The sequence below is a fragment of the Chelmon rostratus genome, chromosome 8, assembly GCF_017976325.1.
Source record: "Chelmon rostratus isolate fCheRos1 chromosome 8, fCheRos1.pri, whole genome shotgun sequence".
Taxonomy (NCBI): domain Eukaryota; kingdom Metazoa; phylum Chordata; class Actinopteri; order Chaetodontiformes; family Chaetodontidae; genus Chelmon; species Chelmon rostratus.
The window spans coordinates 15434968-15457356 of record NC_055665.1 but is presented as its reverse complement, the minus strand read 5'-3'; the positions used below and the strand labels follow the sequence as shown (position 1 = coordinate 15457356).

At 44.1% G+C, this 22389-nt stretch overlaps 2 protein-coding genes across 2 annotated transcripts; both read right to left on the bottom strand.

Moving 5' to 3' along the window:
• Positions 1 to 1190: 1190 nt before the first annotated feature.
• Positions 1191 to 11342, bottom strand: pklr (pyruvate kinase L/R). The gene is made up of 11 exons (XM_041942242.1): positions 11165 to 11342; positions 10405 to 10496; positions 10159 to 10290; positions 8614 to 8800; positions 7528 to 7801; positions 5814 to 5964; positions 4847 to 4999; positions 4562 to 4728; positions 3227 to 3293; positions 1399 to 1513; positions 1191 to 1308 (listed from the first exon to the last, which is right to left on the bottom strand). The coding sequence occupies exons 1-11, from the start codon at positions 11301 to 11303 to the stop codon at positions 1202 to 1204; spliced, it is 1584 nt and encodes a 527-aa protein (XP_041798176.1). The 5' UTR covers positions 11304 to 11342; the 3' UTR covers positions 1191 to 1201.
• A 4559-nt stretch (positions 11343 to 15901) lies between these two features.
• On the bottom strand, positions 15902 to 22307 carry LOC121610179 (cytochrome P450 11B, mitochondrial). Its single transcript, XM_041942168.1, has 8 exons — positions 21976 to 22307; positions 20199 to 20413; positions 18913 to 19116; positions 18614 to 18795; positions 18291 to 18457; positions 16922 to 17000; positions 16631 to 16846; positions 15902 to 16012 (listed from the first exon to the last, which is right to left on the bottom strand). The coding sequence occupies exons 1-8, from the start codon at positions 22305 to 22307 to the stop codon at positions 15902 to 15904; spliced, it is 1506 nt and encodes a 501-aa protein (XP_041798102.1).
• Between the last annotated feature and the right edge of the window lie 82 nt (positions 22308 to 22389).

Genomic DNA, 22389 nt, shown 5'->3' with positions numbered 1-22389 from the left:
ACACAGTTGGTTGGATAATTTGCCACCTGTTGAGAGCTGTGAATCCAATGTGCAGACGTACAGTCATGGGAAGTGACGTTTGCTCCAGTAAAGCCTATTTGTACTTCACATGAATATTTCTATTGTATATTAGGCTACTTTATACTTCTACTCCACTATATTTCAGAGACAAATATTACTCCTTACTCCACTACATTAGTTTGAGCTTATAGCTACCATTGGTGGTTTTGAACGTGATTTTCTGATAAACTGAAGGATTAAGTGCTGTAGAGTTGTGAAGGAGTGTATTCCGTGTTGTACTGATACTTTTACCTTTACGTAAAGGATCTAAACACTTTCCACCATTAAAAACAGGAAAACTGGAAGCATAAATATAACATTTTCTATGTGCTTTAAATGCATCGTCTCCATGCCTTCTGAAAGATACATTGTGATAAAGACCCTATGAGCAACATGCTCAGTCAGCTCAGTATGTGAATGAGGATATTATGGAATGGCTCATCCAAGGGGGGAGGATTCAGGGCATATCAGACAGGACACACGGCAGAGGGAAAAAGCATGCAGAAAAAAAAGGCGAACACGTCACTTAAAGCATCATGAGACATGAGAACGCCTCACGCAGGAACAGACATAATTAGTTTATGAAAGAACAGCAGGCAGATGTCGGCATCTGGGTCATCTCAGTGGACAAAAGAGTGTAGTCCAATACCCGTCCTCTCGGCGTCTTCCTGCACTGCTCATAAACAGCCTAAAGAATTGCGCCGTCACAGAGATAAGCTCAGGGCTATGGAATAAAAGCCTTATCTCCAAATTCTGTAAAAGCGGGCAATGATGATATGCTTCAACAATGGCAGCAGAGACAATATTCATTTTCAACTCAGTGTTACTCCATAAATAACAGAGATGAAAAGACGTGGCCGGACCGCTCAATCAGTGAAGCTTAAAGTTAATGTTTCAAGTTTTATTTGGAGGGAGTCATTGCTTTCAAGACACGACACAAACTCAACATCTTTTTGCCACAATATTGAGTTTCAGTAATGATGATGATGATGCCAAAATGCTTTTCCTGATCTATTAGTGACAGTGGTTTTTGTTTTATTTAAGGGTCTGGTTTTCGTCACATTTACATGTTATAAAATCTGCCTTAAAGAGGCTTTAACACTGGCAGGTCAGCATGTCAGTCAAATGTAGGGTCAGGTTGTTACGGGACACTGACTGCCCTCATAATGTTGGTGTGACCGGACCCTGGGATCCAGCCTGTCACCACGATCACCATGTCGCCTGACTTGAAGAATCCTCTTGCTTTCCCTGAGGGGGCAGATGGAGAGAAGCACAGGAGGGTGAGTGAGTAAGATAGTATCATAGCATACAAATAAACAGACACACACACACACTGACCTATATCCATGCCAAAGTTGACCCTGTTGTCAACATCGTCGGCCCAGACAGGAGCAGGCAGTGGGTGGAAGAGGACAGGAAACACTCCTCTTAACAGCTGTGACTGACGGGCCACCTGAGGGAGAGGGCAGAGACGTGAAGCAAAGCCTCAGCAACGATTACATTACAGTGCATCTTTATTTGAGTCAAATAGCTACTTGTTTGTTAAATTTGGTTTATTTTTTAAACTGTTTGTGGCTGGGCTTATATAGCTATGAATGTCTAGAAATGCATTGGTTCTCAGCAATTTTGGTTTGTCAAAATAAATCCAATAATGTCTACTTGTGAGCTGCCGCTGCAGGTTATGGCTTCTTGTTGACATGAGTTATGATTAGTTTAACCAAAGATCGTTTCATCTGAAGAGCTTTCAAAGACGTGGTAATGTGTGAGTATCCAATACCTCACAAAAACTGCAAAAATGAAAGAAAAATCAAAAGCATAAATATTATTTTGTGTAGCAGAAGCATCTGGTTTTGAAAGGTTTTTTTTGTGACGCTGAAGGAGCCATGACCTGCAGATTGGGACCCACTGATCTAGTTCCAGTGTGAGGCCACTTGGACTCTCTTGAATTTTTATTGGCAAATTGAACATACTGATATTTCTGGTGCAACTCGGACCTTTCCTCAAGCATCACCAGCAGGCTAATAAATAAATAAATATGTATTATAATTAAAATTGTACATTCATGCTCCCCAGAGGATTAACTCTTTCCATTCTGGACACTATAAGTTTTTCTCTATATCACCACCATCAGGCCAAAATGTCACATTCGTATACAAAGTAATGGGCAGAATAAGGTTAAACACAGAATTTTCAAAGTAATATCATGAATTAATATGTTTAACAACAGAGGTTGCAAAATTCACTAGAAACATCCAAGCACTCACACAAGCTACCTTTCTTATGTTTTAGGTTAATTGACATTATTTGAGACGGTTAATGCTTTTGCTTTGTTTGATTTAAGAAACAGGTGAAGCTTTTTCTACAATATGTGCATTTCTAGAAATATAAAGGTGTTTTGGAGAAAAATAAGTGCTTGTATAATCTTTTTTTAGCAAATCATTGAAACACTTTCAGCAGTTGAAAGTAAATGTTTGATTTGATATCTTATGATTTTTTGTTTCTTGTAGCCATTGGTTTTGGTTTATTTCTAGTGTGAGTGTTTTATTTTCTATAATTTGTTTCTATTATTGTTCAGTTTCATCTTTTTAACTCTCAATGTTGCATTTTATCAGGTGACTACTTCTTATCACTCTCATTATTTGCATATCGTATGCTGAGAACTTCTGGGTGTTGTCGCAGGGTCACGGGGTGAAGCCTCCATGCAAGCAGCCATCCACGGTGCTAAATGTGTCCACACTGGGTCCAGATGTGCTGCTCTAAATCTGACCCTGATCTCTAACCTCCATATGGAGCATACAGCATGTGGAGGGGGTTCTTATGTAGACGGACTTGAACTGTAAAGTCATAGGTTATCACAATGTACTTTGAAACAGCTTGTGGCACATTTTGTGCTCTGAGCACATTTTCAACTAACTGTTCCTGAACAAAGAGCTGTGTGGAAAGCTCCATAAAACAGAAATACACTCCAGCAAAATGCCACACATAAATACAGTCAGCGAGAGTGATCTGAAATGTTCAGCGCTGTCACTATTTACGACAACAGACAGTGAGAGTAAATACTGACTCTATCACACTTTGTTCAGTTTTGAAAAGCCCAAGTCATCAACAGTGAAGTCGTGGCTCAGGCGAGACAAATGCACTGCTGGTTCACAGAGGCAGACTGTACCTGAGGGCTTCTGGTGATGGCAATAATAGGACAGCGAGGGCGGTACCTGGACAGGAGATGGGCCGCCCTGGAGAGACAAGGAAGAAAGAAGGAGAACGAGAGGGAGGGAATGTCAATGTTGGCACATACTCAGCATTTCACTTTACAGATAGGGGACAAACCAACATATGAATGTATTGTTACAGCCACCAGAAGCTCCACCATTGATTGTAGACTCGTGATTACTGGAGTCATTTAACCCGGGAATTAATGTCTTCCCACTGAAGACAAAAGCCAGATCTTAGTTGGGTTTAATGGGTTTTTTGTCCAGTGTGAAAGAGGCATTAATCTTGTTTCCTAACAATCTCTCCAAAATCAAGCTGAACTGGGTCTGCTCAGCGTCTTTATACACGTATTGATGAATAGGCAATGGGAATGTTTCTCCACTCAAATGTCATGTTTTTCCTTGAATTTATCATGCTCTGCATGTGGTGCCTGTTTACATATGCTAAATGGGTCTATGTATGTGATTTTAAAATATGCATTCACATGTGTAGCCTCTATGTGAGTGTACGCAGAGTAGAGTCGTCTTTATTTTGCCAGAAAGCAGTCAGAACACATGAAAATACACAAAAACATAAGGGGAGCACAATTAACATTACAGTCAACATAAAACTATACCCTAAGGATGCAAAAGCAGGGAACAGTAGTGCAATACTCAATCTTTGCTCTGGGATAAAAAAAAAACAACATCTGTTGCGCCAATCTTTAAAGAGCTACTATGTCTGTCCAGGGGGAAGAAGAGAAACTCAAAAAGCCTGTGTGCTATGTTTACTTTGGTCTACTGTATGTGCACACTTTTGGGATGACTCAGCACTTCAAGATTTGTGTCCAATGCCGTGTTCAGCGATAACGCAGGAAGCGGTGTGCCCTACATATAAAAAGGCGGGACTTTCGGGTGTGAAGGTTGTGGTCGTGGATGGGCTTGCATGGAGTCTGACTTTCAAGATCTTCAATTCATTTTCACCTTTCAATCACAATCTTTCTGTAACCTTCAAGGAATAGTTTGTCATTTTGAGAAATTCACTCTCTTGCCAAGAGTTAGATGAAAAGACTGATACCACTCTCTCAAACCAGTTTGATAAATAATGGAGCTACAGCCAGGAGCTTACCTTAGCATAAAGACTTGAAACATTTTCCAACGTCATTTTTTCACTTTGGTTTTGCATTCATCAGGGAGTTTTAGAGGTGTTGTTTAGTGGATTTGGTTAACGTTGGACAGAATATTCCAATATTCCAATACAACAATAGCGTGACCATACAGTCATTTCTGGCGACTGGGTTTGGTGCACACACCTGCCACTGGTGGTGAGGACTACGATGGCCCCAGCACAGCATTTGAAGGAGGACTCCACAGCTCCGATGGCTGTGACCTCCGTGGGGTCGGAGGAGAGAGGAGTGAGGCGGCGCAACTCCTCGAACAACTGCTGGTGGAAAATGGCCGCCTCTGCCTCCCTGCAGATCTGAGAGACAGCGACAGTGGAGTGTGGGTGTGGGGGGAGACCGAGGGAGAGAGGGTTATCACAGGGCACTATTTCAGATGTAACAGAGTGGACGTCATGCGCACACAGAAACACACACCGAGTGCATCATTGCGACGGCCTCCACAGGAAACAGTCCCTTGGCGGTCTCCCCAGATAACATTACACAGTCGGCTCCATCCAGCACGGCGTTGGCGACGTCACTGCCCTCCGCTCTGGTTGGCCGCGGGTGGGCCACCATGCTCTCCAGCATCTAAACACACATATACACACACACACACACAATACATAACTAATATGTCATAAGTGCTTTATGTCTCCATAAAACATTGAAAAGGGATTAGATCAATTAATCCATCAAAAATAAGGCACTTTGTGTCAATTTTTGTCGCGGATGAGAAAGTAATGTAAGGCACACAGGCTTTAGGGAGACAATAAGGAGAGGAGCTAATGGCTTTGTGGATGGATGGTCAGAAGTGGAGGAGAAATGAGAGATCATTTAGAATGAGGCGGGTGAAGATGACTTTGCGAGATCGTTATTGGCATGCCCGAGACTCACTATCATGAGTCAATAAGGATGGCAGACAGTTGGAAAATGAGATAGCTTGCAGCGTTGCCTGAGAGACTGCATTTTTGTAGTAGCTAAGAAGCTGCTGCTAATGCTTATTATATGTGTGGGTGTTGTTTGTGGGCTCGGGTCTCGAGTAGCAAACCTGCTATAACGCTGTCACTCTGAGTCAGGCGCTGTAGCATAAACAAGATACAGCACTGTGACTCAACATGGCTGCAGGAGTGTGTGTGCATGTGTGTGTGTCTGTGTGCGCGTGTAATGGGAGAGGGGTGTGAAAGAGAGGGAATGTGTGTCTCTTTAAGGATGAATTTATTGGACAAGTGAGCGTGTGAGTAGATTATGTAGGAGTGCAAGGTTAATGTGTGCCTGTTAGGTTTTAATGTTAGTTGATTTTGACCTGTTCGACATTTGATTAGATAACACTGTAGTTAGCGTCTAGATATGCATATTTTAGCATTTATGCGTGTGTGTCTTTGTGTATGTGCTCGTCCCTGACCTGTGTGGCACAGATGACGGGCTTGCCGGCAGAGTTGCAGCGTCCAATCATCATCTTCTGGGCGATGAAGACTTTCTCCGCCGGGATCTCGATCCCCAGGTCGCCCCTGGCAACCATCACGCCGTCGCTCTCAGATAGGATCTCCTCAAAACTGACAGCGAGATTAGGGGAGAGGGGGGATGAGGAAGGCGAAGGATTCAGAGTTTGGGATAAAAAAAAGGGAGAGTTAGAAAAGAGTGCAAGAGGAGGAGGGAGCAGGGATGAGGAAGCAGAGGCAGAGAGGACCAAAATAATACTGTTTGTGTCTGTGCATGATCCAGGATGCATTCAAATGCAGGTTTGGAGCTGCAGAAAAGGATTTTTGCTTTTACTGCTTCTGAATCTTCAACAAATACTGAGAGTTGTGATGCATTGTGATCTAAATCCATCATCTGGACGAAAACCAGGTGCATATGTGAGCAATGTGACCCAGGAATAGCAGGAACATGTAATGAGCATGCAGATTTAAGTAAATTACCACCTTGTGGCTGTATACCTCCATCCACTAATCAAGTTGCAGTTTACAATGGAAATGGAAGTTATCAATGCATTGACATGTCTGATTCCAGTAAATAATTTGCAGAGAGAAACATGTTGTCTTTATTTAGAGACCATTTTTACAGAGGAGCACAGAGCACTGATAGAGAGCTTCATCACATGGTGCAACAATCACCTGAAGCTCAATGAGTTTGTGCTGTATGTCAATTTGTGTGTAAGTTTACTGAGAGAAACAAAAACCAGAGTGGCAGTCCTTGTGTGTGTTCACGTGCTAGGCCAATAAAGCTGATCCTGATCGAACACAAACATGTAACCATGATAGCAGACAATGCTTCAAATATGAATGTTGCTGCAAAGAAGCTACACATTGCAAAATGCAGATGTTTCACAGACATCTTCAACCCGGCAGCACAGAAGATCTGTACAATCAGCACAGTTTCAAGGTGGATGCCCAAAATTAGTGCCACCAATTCAGTATCTGACCAAATGTGAAATATGGTCACAATCTGCCTTCCTGTTCCTGAGTCATGGGGTTGAATAACAGCTAGAAAAGTGTTTTGGATATAAAATGGCCATAATTTAATCCTATGACACATTTGGGTGAAAATTGTGTCATAATTAGTATATAAATTCTTGAGTTATGCTCGAAAACATGTTTCATGTGTCACAGTGACCTTTGACCTTTGACCTCCAAAATCTACTCAGTTCAACGTTAAGTTCGGAGGAGGACGGAAAAACACAAAAATGCAGCTGCAGGGGATGAAAAACAGGACTGTTCACACCAAATGTTGATACACAACATCATAATCACTCCTGATCCGATAGAAAAAAATCCCATTTAAATCAGGGCCATAGTTAAACACTGTCAGCAGCCAGTGAGCAGTAGGTGACGGCGAGAGATAAGTAATGGAAATGAGAGAGCTGTGACATAAATCGTGTCAGATATATTAAGTGGCAGCTATAACTCAAACAGACGGCCACACAGATAGCTTATCACCGATGTGTAACATCCAGAGCTGACATATGTCCATCCATCACTGACAGCTGGCTGTCCACAGAAGCGCTGGATTTATAAGTCCTGTCATAGCCTCATTATGACGCTCTCACTGCCTGCAGCCATGTCGCTCAAAATAACTCTGCCTTAATGGTTTTATTTATAGTATTTTCCTTCACTCACTTCTGAACCCCTTGCCGGCTTTCCACCTTGCTGATCACTTTGATGTCTCGTCCGTGTGGGCCCAGAACTCGCCGCACGTCTTTGACATCCTGGGCAGAGCGGATGAAGCTGGCAAACACCATGTCCACGCCCTGCGCCACCCCGAACCTCAGGTCAGCCTCGTCTCGCTCGCTGACCGCCTGCAGGCCGATCAGGTCGCAGCCGGGGAGGTTAACGCCTTTGCGGCTGCACAGTGTCCCGCCAGACTCCACCACCGTATCCACCCAGTCAGAACCTGCAGGGGAGGAGGAGGGGTTCAGGAAAATAAGGTCAATGAAAATTTCCTCAGAGTTGTGAAAACCATGAAAACCATGGTTGGTAAAGGTCTCATTTATTTGTAAAGACTGTGTTGATAAGAGATTCTGATCCAGTGGATCTCTTTTAAGAAGAAAAAAGCAGAAAAAAGTTTTGTCTTACAGGAAATCATGCAGATTGCTGAATATCAAAGATCTAAAAATGAATATATTGTGTGTGTGTGTCTGTGTGTGCGTGTGTGCATTAGGTCAGACTTATTGGAGGAATATCCATAAATGTTATCAGGCCTTGCTCAAGTTACAATTCTGATTTCAATCCTAGAACATACATACTGGGTGACCCATTAATTCTAACGGGCTGTAGAGCTTTAGATATGATCCAGACTGCATTACTACTATAATGTCAGAGAAGTAGATTTTGCTGAGGGACTGAAAGACTCCATGTTTTCATGACTAGCAAGGCGAGGTTAGAAGCAGGACTTTATATAGACTCTTATGAAGGGTAACAAAATGATAAGCAGTATAATTACAGCAGACAGGAATCTTAATATTTGTATAAGCAGCTACAGTATGTAGGCACACGTGTGTGTATATATATGTTTGTATCTGTGTATATCAGTGTGTGTGTGTCTTTTTCTTTCTTGTATTCTTTTTTTCTACATATTGTTTTCGTAGCGATTTTTTTATTGGTGATTTTTTTGCAAAATGAATAAAACACATATCATAAAACAAGAAAATAAGAACTGCTTTGTTGGTACTCCAGATTTGCTGATGTCAGCTTAATGTGTATTACCTGTTTCTAGTACTTTGAGCCCAATGAGGCCGTCATCAATGTAGATCTTGCCTCCCTTCTCGATGACTTTGGGCAGACTGGGATAGTCCACCCAGACTATCTTCCCGTCTGTCTTGTCTTTGTCACTCTCTGCTGTCACCACACGGACATGGCTGCCCTTTACCAGCTCCACCTCCTCATCCACTTTCTATATAAAGACAAGACATCGTCACCTCTCTATCATCAACACATTTTTAAAAGACAGCTCATGATTCAATGAAGTAATCATTCAAGCTAAGTAATGCAGTAAACAGCTTTTTTTTATGTCAACCCACTCGTTTTCTCAAGTGCATGTTCTCATGCATGTGTCATCATATCTGTAAATGAGTCCTGTGGTGCAAGTACGGAGTTTCTTCCTGGTTTTGTTTTAAGCTCCCATGTTTGCAGGAACGTGTCCCCACGGGCACAGTGGCAAATATAGTGTCCTGCATATTGTTTACAATAGCATGAGAAAAAAACAAACTCCTTGTGTCGCTCACAAGTGTGGCAAGAAATTTGTTTAGCTGTAGCTCATGCTCTGCTATTATTCTAAATAAACATATTTCCTTGTGGCGTGTGAGACTTGCAACCCTCCAGATCCTGATGTTGTCATCTGGAGTAAGCTGATGTACCTCTATCTGTTGGTAAGCATGGTGCCCATGCAAGAAAAACTACAAAGATCAAATATTTGGTTTTGTCATTCTGAGAGTGAATCTTCCTCTGTTTGCTGTCGCAAAACCACAGCCTGCTTTTGAGCCGGGCTGAAAACCTGCTTCATTCAACCGCACTCTGTCTAAACCCATGCTGAGCTTCAACAAGCTAGTGCTTTATGACGCTTGTGGCTGCCTAGTTCAGATAATTCACATCAGAGGTTTCGAGTGTCAATGAAGATGATTATAATTGTCCCACAAATACTTCAGCTGCTTTCATTTGTTCACGTCTATTGTTTTTGTCTGACTTTTGGGTTAAAAATGACTCCTTATGTGTGCTTCTTTTTTAATGATTTTCTCCCTTTTCCTGTAAAATGTCATCTGCTAAAACATGCAAGAAATGTCAGACAGAGAAATTAGAGCTAGCTGGTAAGAATCTAACATAGAGATAATAGATAACACAAGAGAGGACCAGCATGAAATGAAGTGCAACATGTCTCAGTGACTCTATTTTATCCTGCAATTAAGCTCCTAAACAGACTTTAGAAGAGACACAACAAGCAAGAATCAGTGTGCATCTCACACGTCACGCAGAGCATTTTGTAAGCTAATCAAAGCATGACGAGGTTTCCAACAGCTTGGAGCTATTTGTTCAGCAAAGCAGACGGCATGCGACAGCAACACAAAGACCGGCACGATAAGATGATGATGAAAACAGGACAGACCAACACATGTTACTGTGCCAAAAAGAAAGGAAGTACAAAAAATGACGATGATACAGAGCAGTCAACATATTTCCAGCACCCCTTACACCTGACTGCCTGTGACTGGTTGATTAGGTTCAGACTGTTTGATGGATAAAACATGACGTTTTTACCCCTTTCACTAATCCGGTGCGGATCTCTGGACCCTTCGTATCCAAGGCGATGGCAACCGGCCGATAATACAAGGGATCAGAGGTTATCGTTTCGACCGCCTCCCGGATGTTTTTGATGGTTTCGCCATGGTACTGACACACACAGATAGGGAGAAAGAGAATCAATACATGACTGAAGGAAAGGCCAGAACATGTGTGTACAAGTACTGTAATTGCGGGAGATTGCACACAGAGAAACACACATACTTCGTGAGAGCCGTGAGAGAAATTCAAACGAGCGATATTCATTCCGGCCTTGACCATCTCCTGGAGTTTGGGGATTGATCGAGATGCAGGACCTGAAAGGAGGACGTTTAAATTTAAAAGTGAGCTGACACGAAATGTGGACTGACGGAAAATTGACAGCTTTATCACAAAATCACTGATTCCAGCTCTTTAAATGTGATGATTTGTTGCTTTTCTGTGTTTTCTGCGACATCAAGCTGACTGCCTTTGGGTTTTGGACCGCTGATGTGACAAAACAAACCTGAATATGTAAACTTGTGTTTTGTAAAATTATGATGGTCCTTTTTTCACTAATTCCTGATTGGATTTTCCTGATACTTTACTGCCCAAGAAAATAACTGGCAAATGAATTCACGTTGAAAATGGTTGTCGTTTGCAGCCGCACATTGAAAATGAACTATATTTACCCACTTCCTGCTCCTTCAGTGAGCAGTGAAGAAACACCTGCATTTGTGAAGAATCAAAGATGATATCTGGAGAGTCCAGGAAGAGCAAAGTAGCGATTTGTACATTGTGTTTCCTTCTAATTATTTTCTCTTTTTCCTGGGCAGAAGAAGAGCAGAGAGAGCTCCACAGTGCCACAGCCAAGAATCAGACTCTGCCAAGAAACTGCAGGCCACCGAGCAGCCAGGAGCTGACTGCCAGCGATGGCATACGACAGTTGCCAGAAAACAAACTTGAAACTGAGACTCACTGTCTGCGAAAAGCTTGTCACACTCACCGATGGTGCAGATTATGCTGGTGTTGCGCGCTGTGATTGGCTCCTGGTCGATGTCCAGCAGACAGAGATGCTCCAGGAATGTGTCAGCCATGCTGGCATCCAGCTGCTGGCGCTGGATGAAAGAGTCTGGCAGTGTCATCGCCTCTGAGTAGCGCCTGATGCGAGCTATGGCAGCAGAGAGAACGTTGTCAGCGGGGTGAAGACAGTCATGAAAACTCCACTGCCAACTCTACCTGCGAGTACAAATGAACTAAACACCTCAAAAGGGGGAAAAAAATTATTTTCGTTTCTGTGTTAATAACCGTTACAACAACACTTGTATGTGTTAAGAGTGAGGAGCAGACGTAAAAATGGCAGCTTGCCACCACCGATTTTGACTGTGCAGCTGATTGACCTGACATTAACTACAGTGTGGAGGGTCATGAAGATTTACATGCTGACATTCAGCTGCCACGTGAGTTGGTATTAAGAAAAGAAAACACTGCAGTTCGGCAGATATAAATGCTGTATAGAGCAAATAGAAAAGGCCGTATGGTGACATTTGCAACAGTGGAGGTCTCCACACCACCAATCTGTTGATGGTTGCATTTCAGATAACAGAGAGGAAGAAAATAACCTAAAACAGTGTCTCCCTCTCTGCTTGCAGACGGAATTCACCTAAACAAATGTCTTGCATTCTCAGAAGAGACACAAACTGAAAGAAGATCAATTTGGTTTTGTTGTCCAGTCTTTCTGTGTAGGAGCTACATTTTACCCTCAATCCTGAAAACCACGGTCCCTTATAATTATTCATTTATCAGTTTGTTTTTTTACAGTGCCCACAAATACAAAGGAACAGACAAGAGCGTGAAAAGCAACAAAACAGCTCTGCCACCATCCTTTTTAAGTGACGCTTGTTAAACCTTCGTGAATTGATTTCTGGCTTACAAGCTGTAACACAACAGCAGCCTTTTATTTGGCATTTTACCTGCTTATGCTGCTGCTACAGTGACAGCGGACAAACACATTCAGGTTTGAAGCTGAAGCAAAATGAGGAGCTGAAAGATGCTGTAAAGCCAAACTTGTCAGTTGATAATTATCTACGCTTCATCCCAACCAGTGAGTGCTTTCACATCGCATCCAGTCATTTGTGCCATTAGAGCAGCATTAAAATAAAATTGTTCAGATATCTAATCTAGTTTAGTTTAATCTTTATGTTCTAGTAAGTCATCTACAATCAAAGTCAAACCAAACAAGCTAATATCAGGTCAACTTTCACCTCTTGAAAGCTTAATTTACTCAAACTGGGATGACACCAGCCTTTCAACACCCCTTCCCAGTGACTCCACCTGCTGCATAAAACCCGAGAGTAAAAACCAGTAACTGGAGCCCATGGCTTTCAAAGCGAAGCATTGTCGTCCACCTGTCTGAAGGCTTTGAGCCAGTACAATGGCATCCGTTTTAAAGGATGTCACAGTCAGTCAAGCCTGCAATTTCTGCCACCGCAGGGGAGGAGAGAGTAAAGGCCGGAGAGGAGGAGGAGAGCCTGACAGACAAGGTCGCTGCTAACGGCACAACAGGAGTGAAGAGGTGAGGATGAAGGTGAGAGGGAGGAGAGGAGGGAGACTGGAGGGTGAGGTGAAGCCAGGAGGAATCTGACAAGGGAGATGGGAAAAAATGAAAAACACAAGGATTTGTTAAGTTTCTGTTGTTCACCTGTTGTTTTTGCAGCGCCTGTCTGAGTGTTAAGACCTTGTTTTGATAAGTATCGTGTTTTATTTTTTGTGTTTTATGAACCGAAAGCCCTCTGTGATGAATGAGCATGCAGACACAGAGAAGCACAAAGCTTGAAGTCCCTGATGAAAACGGTGACTGGAGGTTTTGCAGGATAATGTGAGCAGGCGCAGCTCCTCTATCCTGTGGATTCGGTGGCTGTCAGTGTTTTCTCTCTCTTTCTCGTCGTGTCTTGTCCTCTCTCCCTCCACCTCCCCGTGACCCAGTTCTGCCGCACTGCTGCACACATCATTACGTGTCCCACTGAGATCCTCCTCTGACACTTCCCAGAGTGTACACACGGAAACACGCACACACATACATGCAGGTACCTGTTACAGAAGGGCTGACTATAAATAAAGCAGACGCTGGGTCAAAGACAGTCGCAAGATATCAGTCAATGCTCGTAGGACTGATAAGAAAGGTGACCAAGTTTGATGGGTGAGGCCCAGTTGCACCAGGAATGACCTGTTTGCAGAGGGCTAGATTCCTGCATGACACAGGTCAGTGTGCATGTGTGATCAATCAGTGAACAAATGTTTGTCAAACTATGACTCTGCACTAAACTTCAAAAGCATCTGAAAAGCAATGCGGTGATGAATTATCTGACCAGCAAGTTAAAATGGGGCCACTGAGTGATGCATATGCAATCCCAGATATCGGAAAGTGACGAATTATCAGCGACTGACACTCCTAATTAACCGCACGCAAAGCTTTTGCATCCTTGCAGCTCAATTTAACAATGAATCCAGGTAAATCAATCATTAAAGGGTCATGCTGAAGTTCTGTGACGAGCGACAAAACGTGTTATAACTCTGCACTCACAATGCAAAAGGAAATCATTGGTCCACTTACCCATTTTTGGCAAAATTGTTCTAAATTTCCTCCTCTGCCTTTATCCTCGTCTGTGCTCAGGTCGTGCACCTGTCATTCTCTAAGTCTGGTGTCACCTGAGCAAGTCTAGTTCAGTCTCCTACCTTCATTTTTGCCCTCTGACCCCTCTGCTGCCCCCTCCCACTCACAGCAGTTGGAGTCAGTCCACTGCTTGCAACAGACGGATGATTTTGGATGAATTACCGTAAGTGAATCAGCCTGACTGGGCCAAGATGATGCTAAAAATGGAAAACTCTGTGTCAGTCGTCCACTAATGGCACTAAACTATCAGGGTGCACTACAGTACAATGGGATATTTGTCTATTTGCTGCACCACTGCAGATTATGTAATGCTAACCTTGATCTTGACCCGAAACCAGACCTTCAAATCTTCAGTCTTCAAATCTTTGCAATGCTTTCCCCACGATTGTATATTGTGCTGAAATAACTGGTAGATTAACTTAATAGTTGATAATGAAAAATATAATCAGCAATAATTTTCCAAGACTTCTGCTTTGATCAATTGTTAGGAATGTTAATAAGTCATTCATACATGTCTTTTGGTCGAGATGACCTGCAGCTCTTCCAGAGGGTCAGAGGTCAAACAGTCAACTCACACGATGAAGTAAAGAGCTAAAAATACCAAGAAGGTGTCATAATTATAAGGAGAATAAACACCAGCTGCAACCTGGCAACCCAAAAGTAGTTTTATTAATGGCTTATCACTGATACGTTAGTATTAGTGACTTACTTATCAACCATTGATTATAAGCCACACGTCACAGCTTATAGCCCTTTATTAAAGGGTGACTTATTAGAAAGTAGGATATAGCATTATCAGAGGAGTTTATTGCAGATTTAGCTTGTGGTTCTTGATGTCAGAGAGTGTCTGAACCTTTTGAACTTGTTGCTGTTTTAGTGAAAAACGCACAACCCACGTCCTGTTTTACAGAACAGCGGACTGATAACGACTGATGTTGCGTAAGAGTAAGACTTTGACAAAAGTGGTGACACATCAGAGGTGATGTGTCTTCCACTCAGTGGCACAGTTAAAGTGTCTCATTGGCCTCTAGAAGGAGTGCATGGATCTGCATTCTTCAGAGTTACATCAATGCACAGTCACGCATGAACCCAGGCTGACAGAGGATGTAAATCTTTAGCCAAAGGACAAACAGACCTTTGCTCCTGAGCCCACAGGAGAGGTTTTACCCTGCAGCCCTTCTGTGAAGCACACACCTAGTATGATATAATAGCACTGCACGTAATTGCTAGACAGGGGTAAAGGTCAGTTTTACGCATGGAGACCAAAGTGCAAAAATGTGAAATGCATCTTAAATTTGCAACACTTCAAATGAGAAAAGAGTGGAACAGAGGACTCAAGAAGCAGGCTCAGTATTAAAACGTTCACTCTTTAGTCTCTAACATCGAGAACTTCGCCTTAACCTGTAGGTCGGTTGCCTGTTTGGAGACAAAATTAGGCCTTTTTCTGGAGCTCTTCAGGAAACACGTGGGAAAAGGACAAAGCAGAGTGATATCTGGCGGAGCGACAGAAATAAACTACAAGGAAGATTTTTAGCTGAAAAACAAACAAAAACAAAATCTAACAAAAAGCAATTAGAAACATAGCAGGATGCAGGAGGAGGTGGCGGTTCGCTGCATACAGTCCTTACACAGCACACAGTCACAGTATGATGCAAGGTTGCAGAGTTTATACGTTTAGAAAATGAAACGACCAACCTGTTGGATGTATGGAGCAGGCCTGGACTGAGCGGTGGGGAGGGACGAGCGCGACAAAATGTAAATGAACGGGTCGGTGTGAGTTTTAGCGCCATCTGGTGGACAGTAATGCTAACGCTGCCTTTTCATGCTTTGCCTCAATGAAGACAACAGGAGGAGGAAATGACACTTTATTCATCAGCGTTATGAATTCTTGGGCTAGATGCAAAGTGTTTGAGGATGCAAAACAAAAAAGAAAAGGAAAAAAGGATGAGCTCCGGTGAGTCTCACCAAAAATCTGGTGGTTATGTTTGGAAGATTAAAACAGGAATGATGAGTGAATGGTGTGATTAAACATGTCAAATGCTGAAAGCACGGCTGGGTTCTCTGAGCGTGTCAGAGCTTGCTGAAAGTGATCCTCGGCGGAGTCTCGGGCTGGAGGATGAGGGTGCACATGGTTCTGATGTCCTCTGAAGAAGACACGCTGAGATGGAAGCTCAGCAGGAGCTAGACAGAGAGGGAGGGGAGGGTAAAGGGAGGCAGGGGGAGGAGGTGATGGCGGCGTGAAGACAGACGGGGAGAGAAGGAGGAGAGCAAATGTTAAGTAGGATCACAGTTAGGTTGCACTCAGCAACAGTGGAGGAAAGTAACTGAGTCAAGTGTCCTTGAGTAGAATTCGGGGTACTTTATTTCCATTTCATGCTACTTTCTAGCTTTAATTCAGTATAATTCAGAGTAAAATATTACACTTTTTACATTAAAAAATATATAAAAGATGGTGGTGTCCAGCCTTTGTGTTCTGTTATTGGATTGTTTGCAGATCCACCAAAAAGAGATTCTCCCTGCACAAACGGTTTTATTTAAATAACAGTTTGGGCTCAATGAGGTAAAATCAGAAAATATTCCATAAAAAAAGCAAAAATTTGAATAAAGTCAGAAAAATGAATCCGAATTTGTGCAACAAATAATAGTAGTAATAATGAAACAAGTCATATTTGTCCATTTTCTGCAAAATAAGTGCCATTTTTTTTTTACACCAGCCTTTCCAGCTTCCTCTTGCATCACATCCTCTCTCCCTGACCTCCATCCTCATCCTCCCTCTCTTGCCTGCTATCACTCACTCACATGCATGAGCAAGAGCTGCATCTCGTTCTCGGCAATCCTCCTCCCGACACACTGCCTCGCCCCGAACCCAAACGCCAGAGAACGAAACCCCGTCCCCTCTCCTCTGTGGCCTTCCGCCCTGCTGCTGCCGCCCCACCGGCCGGGGTCAAAGCGCTGTGGGTCCTCGAACACCTCTGCGCTCCTCCCCAGAGGGTAAAGGCAGGCCTGGACCATCGTCTGAGGGGACACTGAGGTCAGCTGCAGCACTGAGGGAACCTGAACGTGTTTGTGTGCACGGGAGCATGGACTCACCCCGGCAGGTACGTGGTAATTCTGAAGAACAATGTCTTTGATCGGATACCGCTGCACTGTGGTTCCCACCGGATATAACCTGATACACCACACACACACACACATACACACACACACACACACACAAACACACACACACACACACACACACACACATAAACAGATTCATGTTTTCTAGACTGACTTCTGACTCACTCTCAGCACGAACTCAGGATTACCGGTAATCGATTCTCATTTTGGGTATTTGAGGGGTCCACCTGTTGATGAAAACACTGGTGATGGAAACAGACTCTTAGACAGCTGTTGCCAAGCTCAGAGCATGATTTGTCTTCATGATACTTTATTGATGGGATACTTTGTATTGATTGAAGAGAAATTAGTTTTTCTCCTCTCTCAGCTGTCACCTCGGCTGAAGCCTGTTTTCACAGCACATGATATGTGTCTGTGCTCCTGGTCAATGGAAAGTTGCATGAAGTGCAGTCTGCAGCTTACTTACATGCTCATCCTGGGGCTTTCAGCCACATCAATGGGTCTTCATCATAGTTTGCTATTATTCCACCCCCAGCACCTTTTAAACTTCTTTGCTTGGTAACAATTCAATGACACTTTTGCATATTTTGGAATTGTCCAGCATTCCAGCAATAGAAATAAAATCAACGCTGAGTTTGAGATGGATTATAGTTTTGGCACTATATAGTTAGACGATAACACTCAGGACAAGTACGGTACCTAAGTATTGGTCAAAATGTCAACAGCTCCGTCACTAGGACAACTGAGGAAACTCCATCCACTGATGAAGATGATTAAAGGCTCAGGAAAAAGCTTGGATTGTTTTTTTCATATTCATTATTTTAGTTTATATTGTGCTTATATGGTACCTATTTCTAAATCAATGTAAGTTTAATTACATTACAACAAACATATTCTCAGCCATCCAACCAATGCTGAACTACAGAACTAAACAACAGTTCTGCATGTGATTATTGGTTTATTTCTGGCTGTCTGTGCCCATAATGAAAGTGCCATCCACAGTGTACTGTGTGCTCTGTATTTAATTGGGGAGCTTGGAGGACACAGGGTACATTAACAATGTTGTGATGGTGCAAAGTGTGTGTAGGTGTGTGTAGGTGACCGACATATAAAAATTTCCCATGCAGGAGCCTACAAATTGGTTAACCAGAGACGCATTCTGCAATGCCTGACATCATCCTGGGAAAGGGATCCCTGCTCTGCTGCTTTGCCTGAGGCTTCTTTTTTGGGCGGAGTTCAAGGGTCTGAGGACAGAGGGTGTATACTGCACATATTTTGTGATTTGTGACTCTGAGCCATATAAAAAAACTGACTTGACAGATGGATGAGTCTTTAGTACCTGAGAATCTCCTTGACCGTGCCTTTCAGCAGTGGCGCCCCCTGTAGGGCTTTCTGAGGGTCACCACCAGCCTGAGCCCACGACGCCGTCACCTGCTGCCTCACCCTCTGCTGCACCTCTGGGTTACGGCCCAGCTCAAACAGAGCGAACTGCAGGGGCACCGCTGTCTGCAGAGAGGATGGGAGGAGAGGTGACGCAGACTCAGTCAGGGTGAGGTTTACAGATGGCTAGAAGGCCAAAGAAGACAAAAACACAGCACATACTCTCTCTCTCTCACACACACACACACAACCACACACACACACACACACAAACACACACACCGTGTCGACCCCTCCAGCCATCAGCTCAGTGATGTTGGCTTTGATGAGGTCCAAAGATAGCTGCCCTTTCTCCATGAGCTGGCCCAGGACCCCGGTGTACTGGCCTCCAGCTGCTCCAGCCTCAGACCCTCGACCTTGTGTGGACGACAGCCTCTGGTACCCCCTCTGGATCCTTGCCTCCGCTGGAACAAGACCAGGACAGGATGTCAGGTAAGATGGGAGTAATGAAGGGAAATACAGAAATAGATTGAAGAGTTCCACAAAGTAGATATCCCATGCAGGCTTGTAGCCCTCCCTACCATGGCTGAAGATGTGGTCCCACGCGCTGGCGTGCTGGGTCCACAGGGGAGCGCCAATTCGAAGCAGCAGGCGAGGGGGCAGGTAGAGGAGAGGAGGGGTGGTTGCCAGCATTCGCTCTACAGCCCAGATGAACTTCTGGGACTCCAGGGAGGGGGATGAGGAGAAGAGACCTATACGCTCCCCGTAGATCACATGGCAGCTGGCTGTGGGGGGGGTCAGAAGATTTAAAAAATGAGGCTAAAACAAGACAGTGTGACAGGTTTCTCAGCAGATTAACTTCCTGACTCATATTTTGGTGCGAAGGAACACCAGCCAGTGAGAACATGTGTTGCTTTTTTCAAATCCAGCTTCACAGTTTTATTTTCTGAGTGAATCTGTTGCCTCAGAGGACCTGTCTCTCCTCCACCACACATCCATCACCCATCAGACATGCTTGCATTACATTAACTACACATCCCAAACTGGAATGTTGGTTCATTCCTACCACGGCTTAGCACCTGGCTTCGAGTGCTGTGGTTCATTAAGAGCAAAACCAGCATGACTCAAAGTCAACTCTGCCCCCTTCGCTCTCTCTCTCTCACACACACACACACAAATGCATACAAGTGCACAGCACGCTGAGTCACACAAGCATTCACACTTGTGAATGTGGTATGTTGCAGATAGGCACATGAAAGGAGCAGACCTGGTGAAAGAATGCTGCAGCTTCCATCGTCTTTGTTGCTGTTTCTATTTTTAAAGGTGCATATTCCCCTTGACCTCCTACAGCTTCAATATGTTAGCGACAGATATGCGTCGGGTTGAAACGATGAGGTGAGAATGTCTTGTGATTGAAAATAGAAAGAGCAAGAAGCAGTGAGGTGTTAGCAGGGGCAAAGTTTTCTTTTTGAATGCTTTTTGAAAAGGTGATGCAGATTATATAATTCCTCTGACGTGAGACCCTGTCACAGCCCACGTCAGCGTTTGTGACTCAACCCAAAGAGCTGATTGTTAGGGTGAATGAAAGCCTGTCAAAAGAGGGAGGTGACGTTAATCCATCCCCTCCCCTCCCACGAGACATCGAGGATGATCGCTGCATGAGAAGGAGGCGTGACAGTTGAGAGGCGGGGTGTCCCCATCAGACCCCCATTTAAAGATCCCTGCCCTCTTTTCCTGGTTAGATAAAGAACCAGGATTTTGTGGCCTCCGTGTAAATAAACCAGGAGCTCATATATACTTTGACTGAACAAGCACACATGTAGAATACACCACAGGTCACAAATCACAGGGGACGATGACCTCTGACCTTCCAGTGCGAAGCGGAAGAGGTCAGGACTGGGATCCAAGGTCAGACTGCGTTTCCCCTCCTCGCCTCTTCCCTCCCTCTCCACTCTCGCCCGCAGCATTCGGCAGAAATCTCTCGCCACCTCATCAAGCAGGGGAAGAAAGCGCCTCACGGCTGCGCTCATCATCACCTCCTTGTTGAGCAGCAGACGGTCGGCCCGCCATTCCTCGCCGTTCCTGTGGAGAGAACATTTGTATGAGTTCTGCAATGTTTGATGATGGATTATGAGATGATGGAGGGCACAGACATGTAAAAAGCGCCACACCCGTCCGAAACAGAAGCAGGACACCCAGACTGAAGACACAAAGCAACACAAGCGTCGCAGGGCGATCATTTCTAGTCATTCTGCATCTCTGTGTGGCCTTTCTGTGGTACTTTGGTATTTCATGTCCCTTTGTAGTCATTTCATGCCTTTGTGGTTGTTCTCTGTCTTTTTGTGATCATTTAGTGTCTCTTTGTAGTTTTTTCGTGTATCTTCCAGAGACATTTTTCAGAGGAATCGCAGGGTGAAAGCAAATAACTGATTTCCAAAGGGCACTCCACCGATTCTCCACACAAAGGCCAATTTACTCATCATGATGAGCACTACTTAGCCTGTGAAAACAGTCGTTTTGTCTCGGGAGATCTTCCTGAAGTCTGACAAAATAACCCTGATGAGATCATTGAGCCTGTGTGAAAAAAAAGGCAACGTGGAGTTTGAAAGATGTGGACCTTTACTAGGCAGGGAGGGTCAAAAGAATATTATGCTGTTATTTGAATGACAGGAAGTGTAGGATCCAGTGTTTTTGCATTTTGACTTATGTTAGAGATTAAAAGTCAATACATCTCTGCCTCTGCTGCTCTGATCTTTTTTTCACACGTGAGTCTCCCAACTTCATGGAAGCATGATACTAAATCTTTTAAATAAACGATGTGCAGGATTTGAAAATTTCCACCTTTGGCAACAACGATGCATGACATCCCCAACTGTGAAGAACGGGCAGAAAGCAACACAGGCTGCACTGCTTTCTAATGGAAACGGCTGATTTTTCTACAAACAAAAACCATCAGATTGATTTGAAAGATGCTACAATCACATCAATATTCTACACATAAGAGCTTCAAAAAGCTACAGCAACAAGGGTGTTTGAATACTTTCCACAAATGATTGAATGACCCCAAGAAATGAAAGATGATGATGGCACAAGTGATTACATGCACACACACACACTCACACACAAACCTTGTCACATTGCATTGACTTATATTCATACAATAACTACCCAGATACTCATAAAACTCAATAACTCACAAAGTGGGAACTTGTATTTTGTCCTCAAAATGCTAAACACATTTGCTGTGGTACTTACTTGAGGAAGACCCCCTTGCTCTGCTGGCGTGTCTCTCTGTGTGTTGCCCAGGGCTGCAGGGTCATCCTTCGGGGGTGCAGGCCCTCTGAGCGAAACAGCTCACCGATGTCAGACGGCAACATGATGTTCACACTGCTTTGGGTGCCCACATGCTCCCTGCACACACACACACACACACACACACACACACACACACACACACACACACGAAGAAAGAAAGGCTGTGGTGGGAACTCATTTCCACTACTGCTACATAACCACATTTGAAAATCTTGACGCATCAGTGCCACACGTGAGGTGATCAGCGACTCCCAGTCTCCACTTTCGCCGCTCTAAAATCTTTTTCAAGCATTTAAGCTTATGACACCTTCCCTCTATCTTCCTGCTACCTGTAGATGGGGCCGAGGGCGTTGAAGGTCCTCTCCATGTGCTTGTGGAGCTGCTGGAAACGATCTTCTCTCCAGAACTTCAGCAGGTTGACCCAGCCGTTCCTCCCTGTGTGAGGGATCTCCTCAAAGCTGCGCACCCGTCCATCCACACCCCCCTTTCTAGCTCCTGCGCTCTCAGCTCCTTTCCCCCCCTCTAACTTTCCATCAACCACCGTCCCTGCTGCAGTCACACAAAGGGCCCTTTGTGGTGTGACACCACAAAGCAGATTTCTGGACCCACGGGCGCCCTGTGCTCTGATACACACAGTCACTCGGATGCACATGCTCCTCATGATCCACTGGTCTCATCCAGAGTTCTGACTCCCCTCGTCGTCCTCTCTGCAGGCCTGATTATTTCCCTCCTCCATCCCCAAC

What these genes read in the sequence shown, in the direction of transcription:
- LOC121610179 (XM_041942168.1), bottom strand. Translation starts at nt 22,307, where the DNA reads ATGAGGAGCATGTGCATCCGAGTGACTGTGTGTATCAGAGCACAGGGC. An exon ending in ACGGTCAAGGAGATTCTCAG is followed by an intron (nt 17,001 to 18,290) that starts GTACTAAAGACT and finishes GTGGTGTATCAG; the next exon opens with GTTATATCCGGTGGGAACCA. An exon ending in TGCAGCTCTTGCTCATGCAT is followed by an intron (nt 16,013 to 16,630) that starts GTGAGTGAGTGA and finishes CTCTCTGTCTAG; the next exon opens with CTCCTGCTGAGCTTCCATCT.
- pklr (XM_041942242.1), bottom strand. Translation starts at nt 11,303, where the DNA reads ATGACACTGCCAGACTCTTTCATCCAGCGCCAGCAGCTGGATGCCAGC. An exon ending in GCACCGGATTAGTGAAAGGG is followed by an intron (nt 8,801 to 10,158) that starts GTAAAAACGTCA and finishes GTCTTTATATAG; the next exon opens with AAAGTGGATGAGGAGGTGGA. An exon ending in CCATCACCAGAAGCCCTCAG is followed by an intron (nt 1,514 to 3,226) that starts GTACAGTCTGCC and finishes CCTCTCCCTCAG; the next exon opens with GTGGCCCGTCAGTCACAGCT.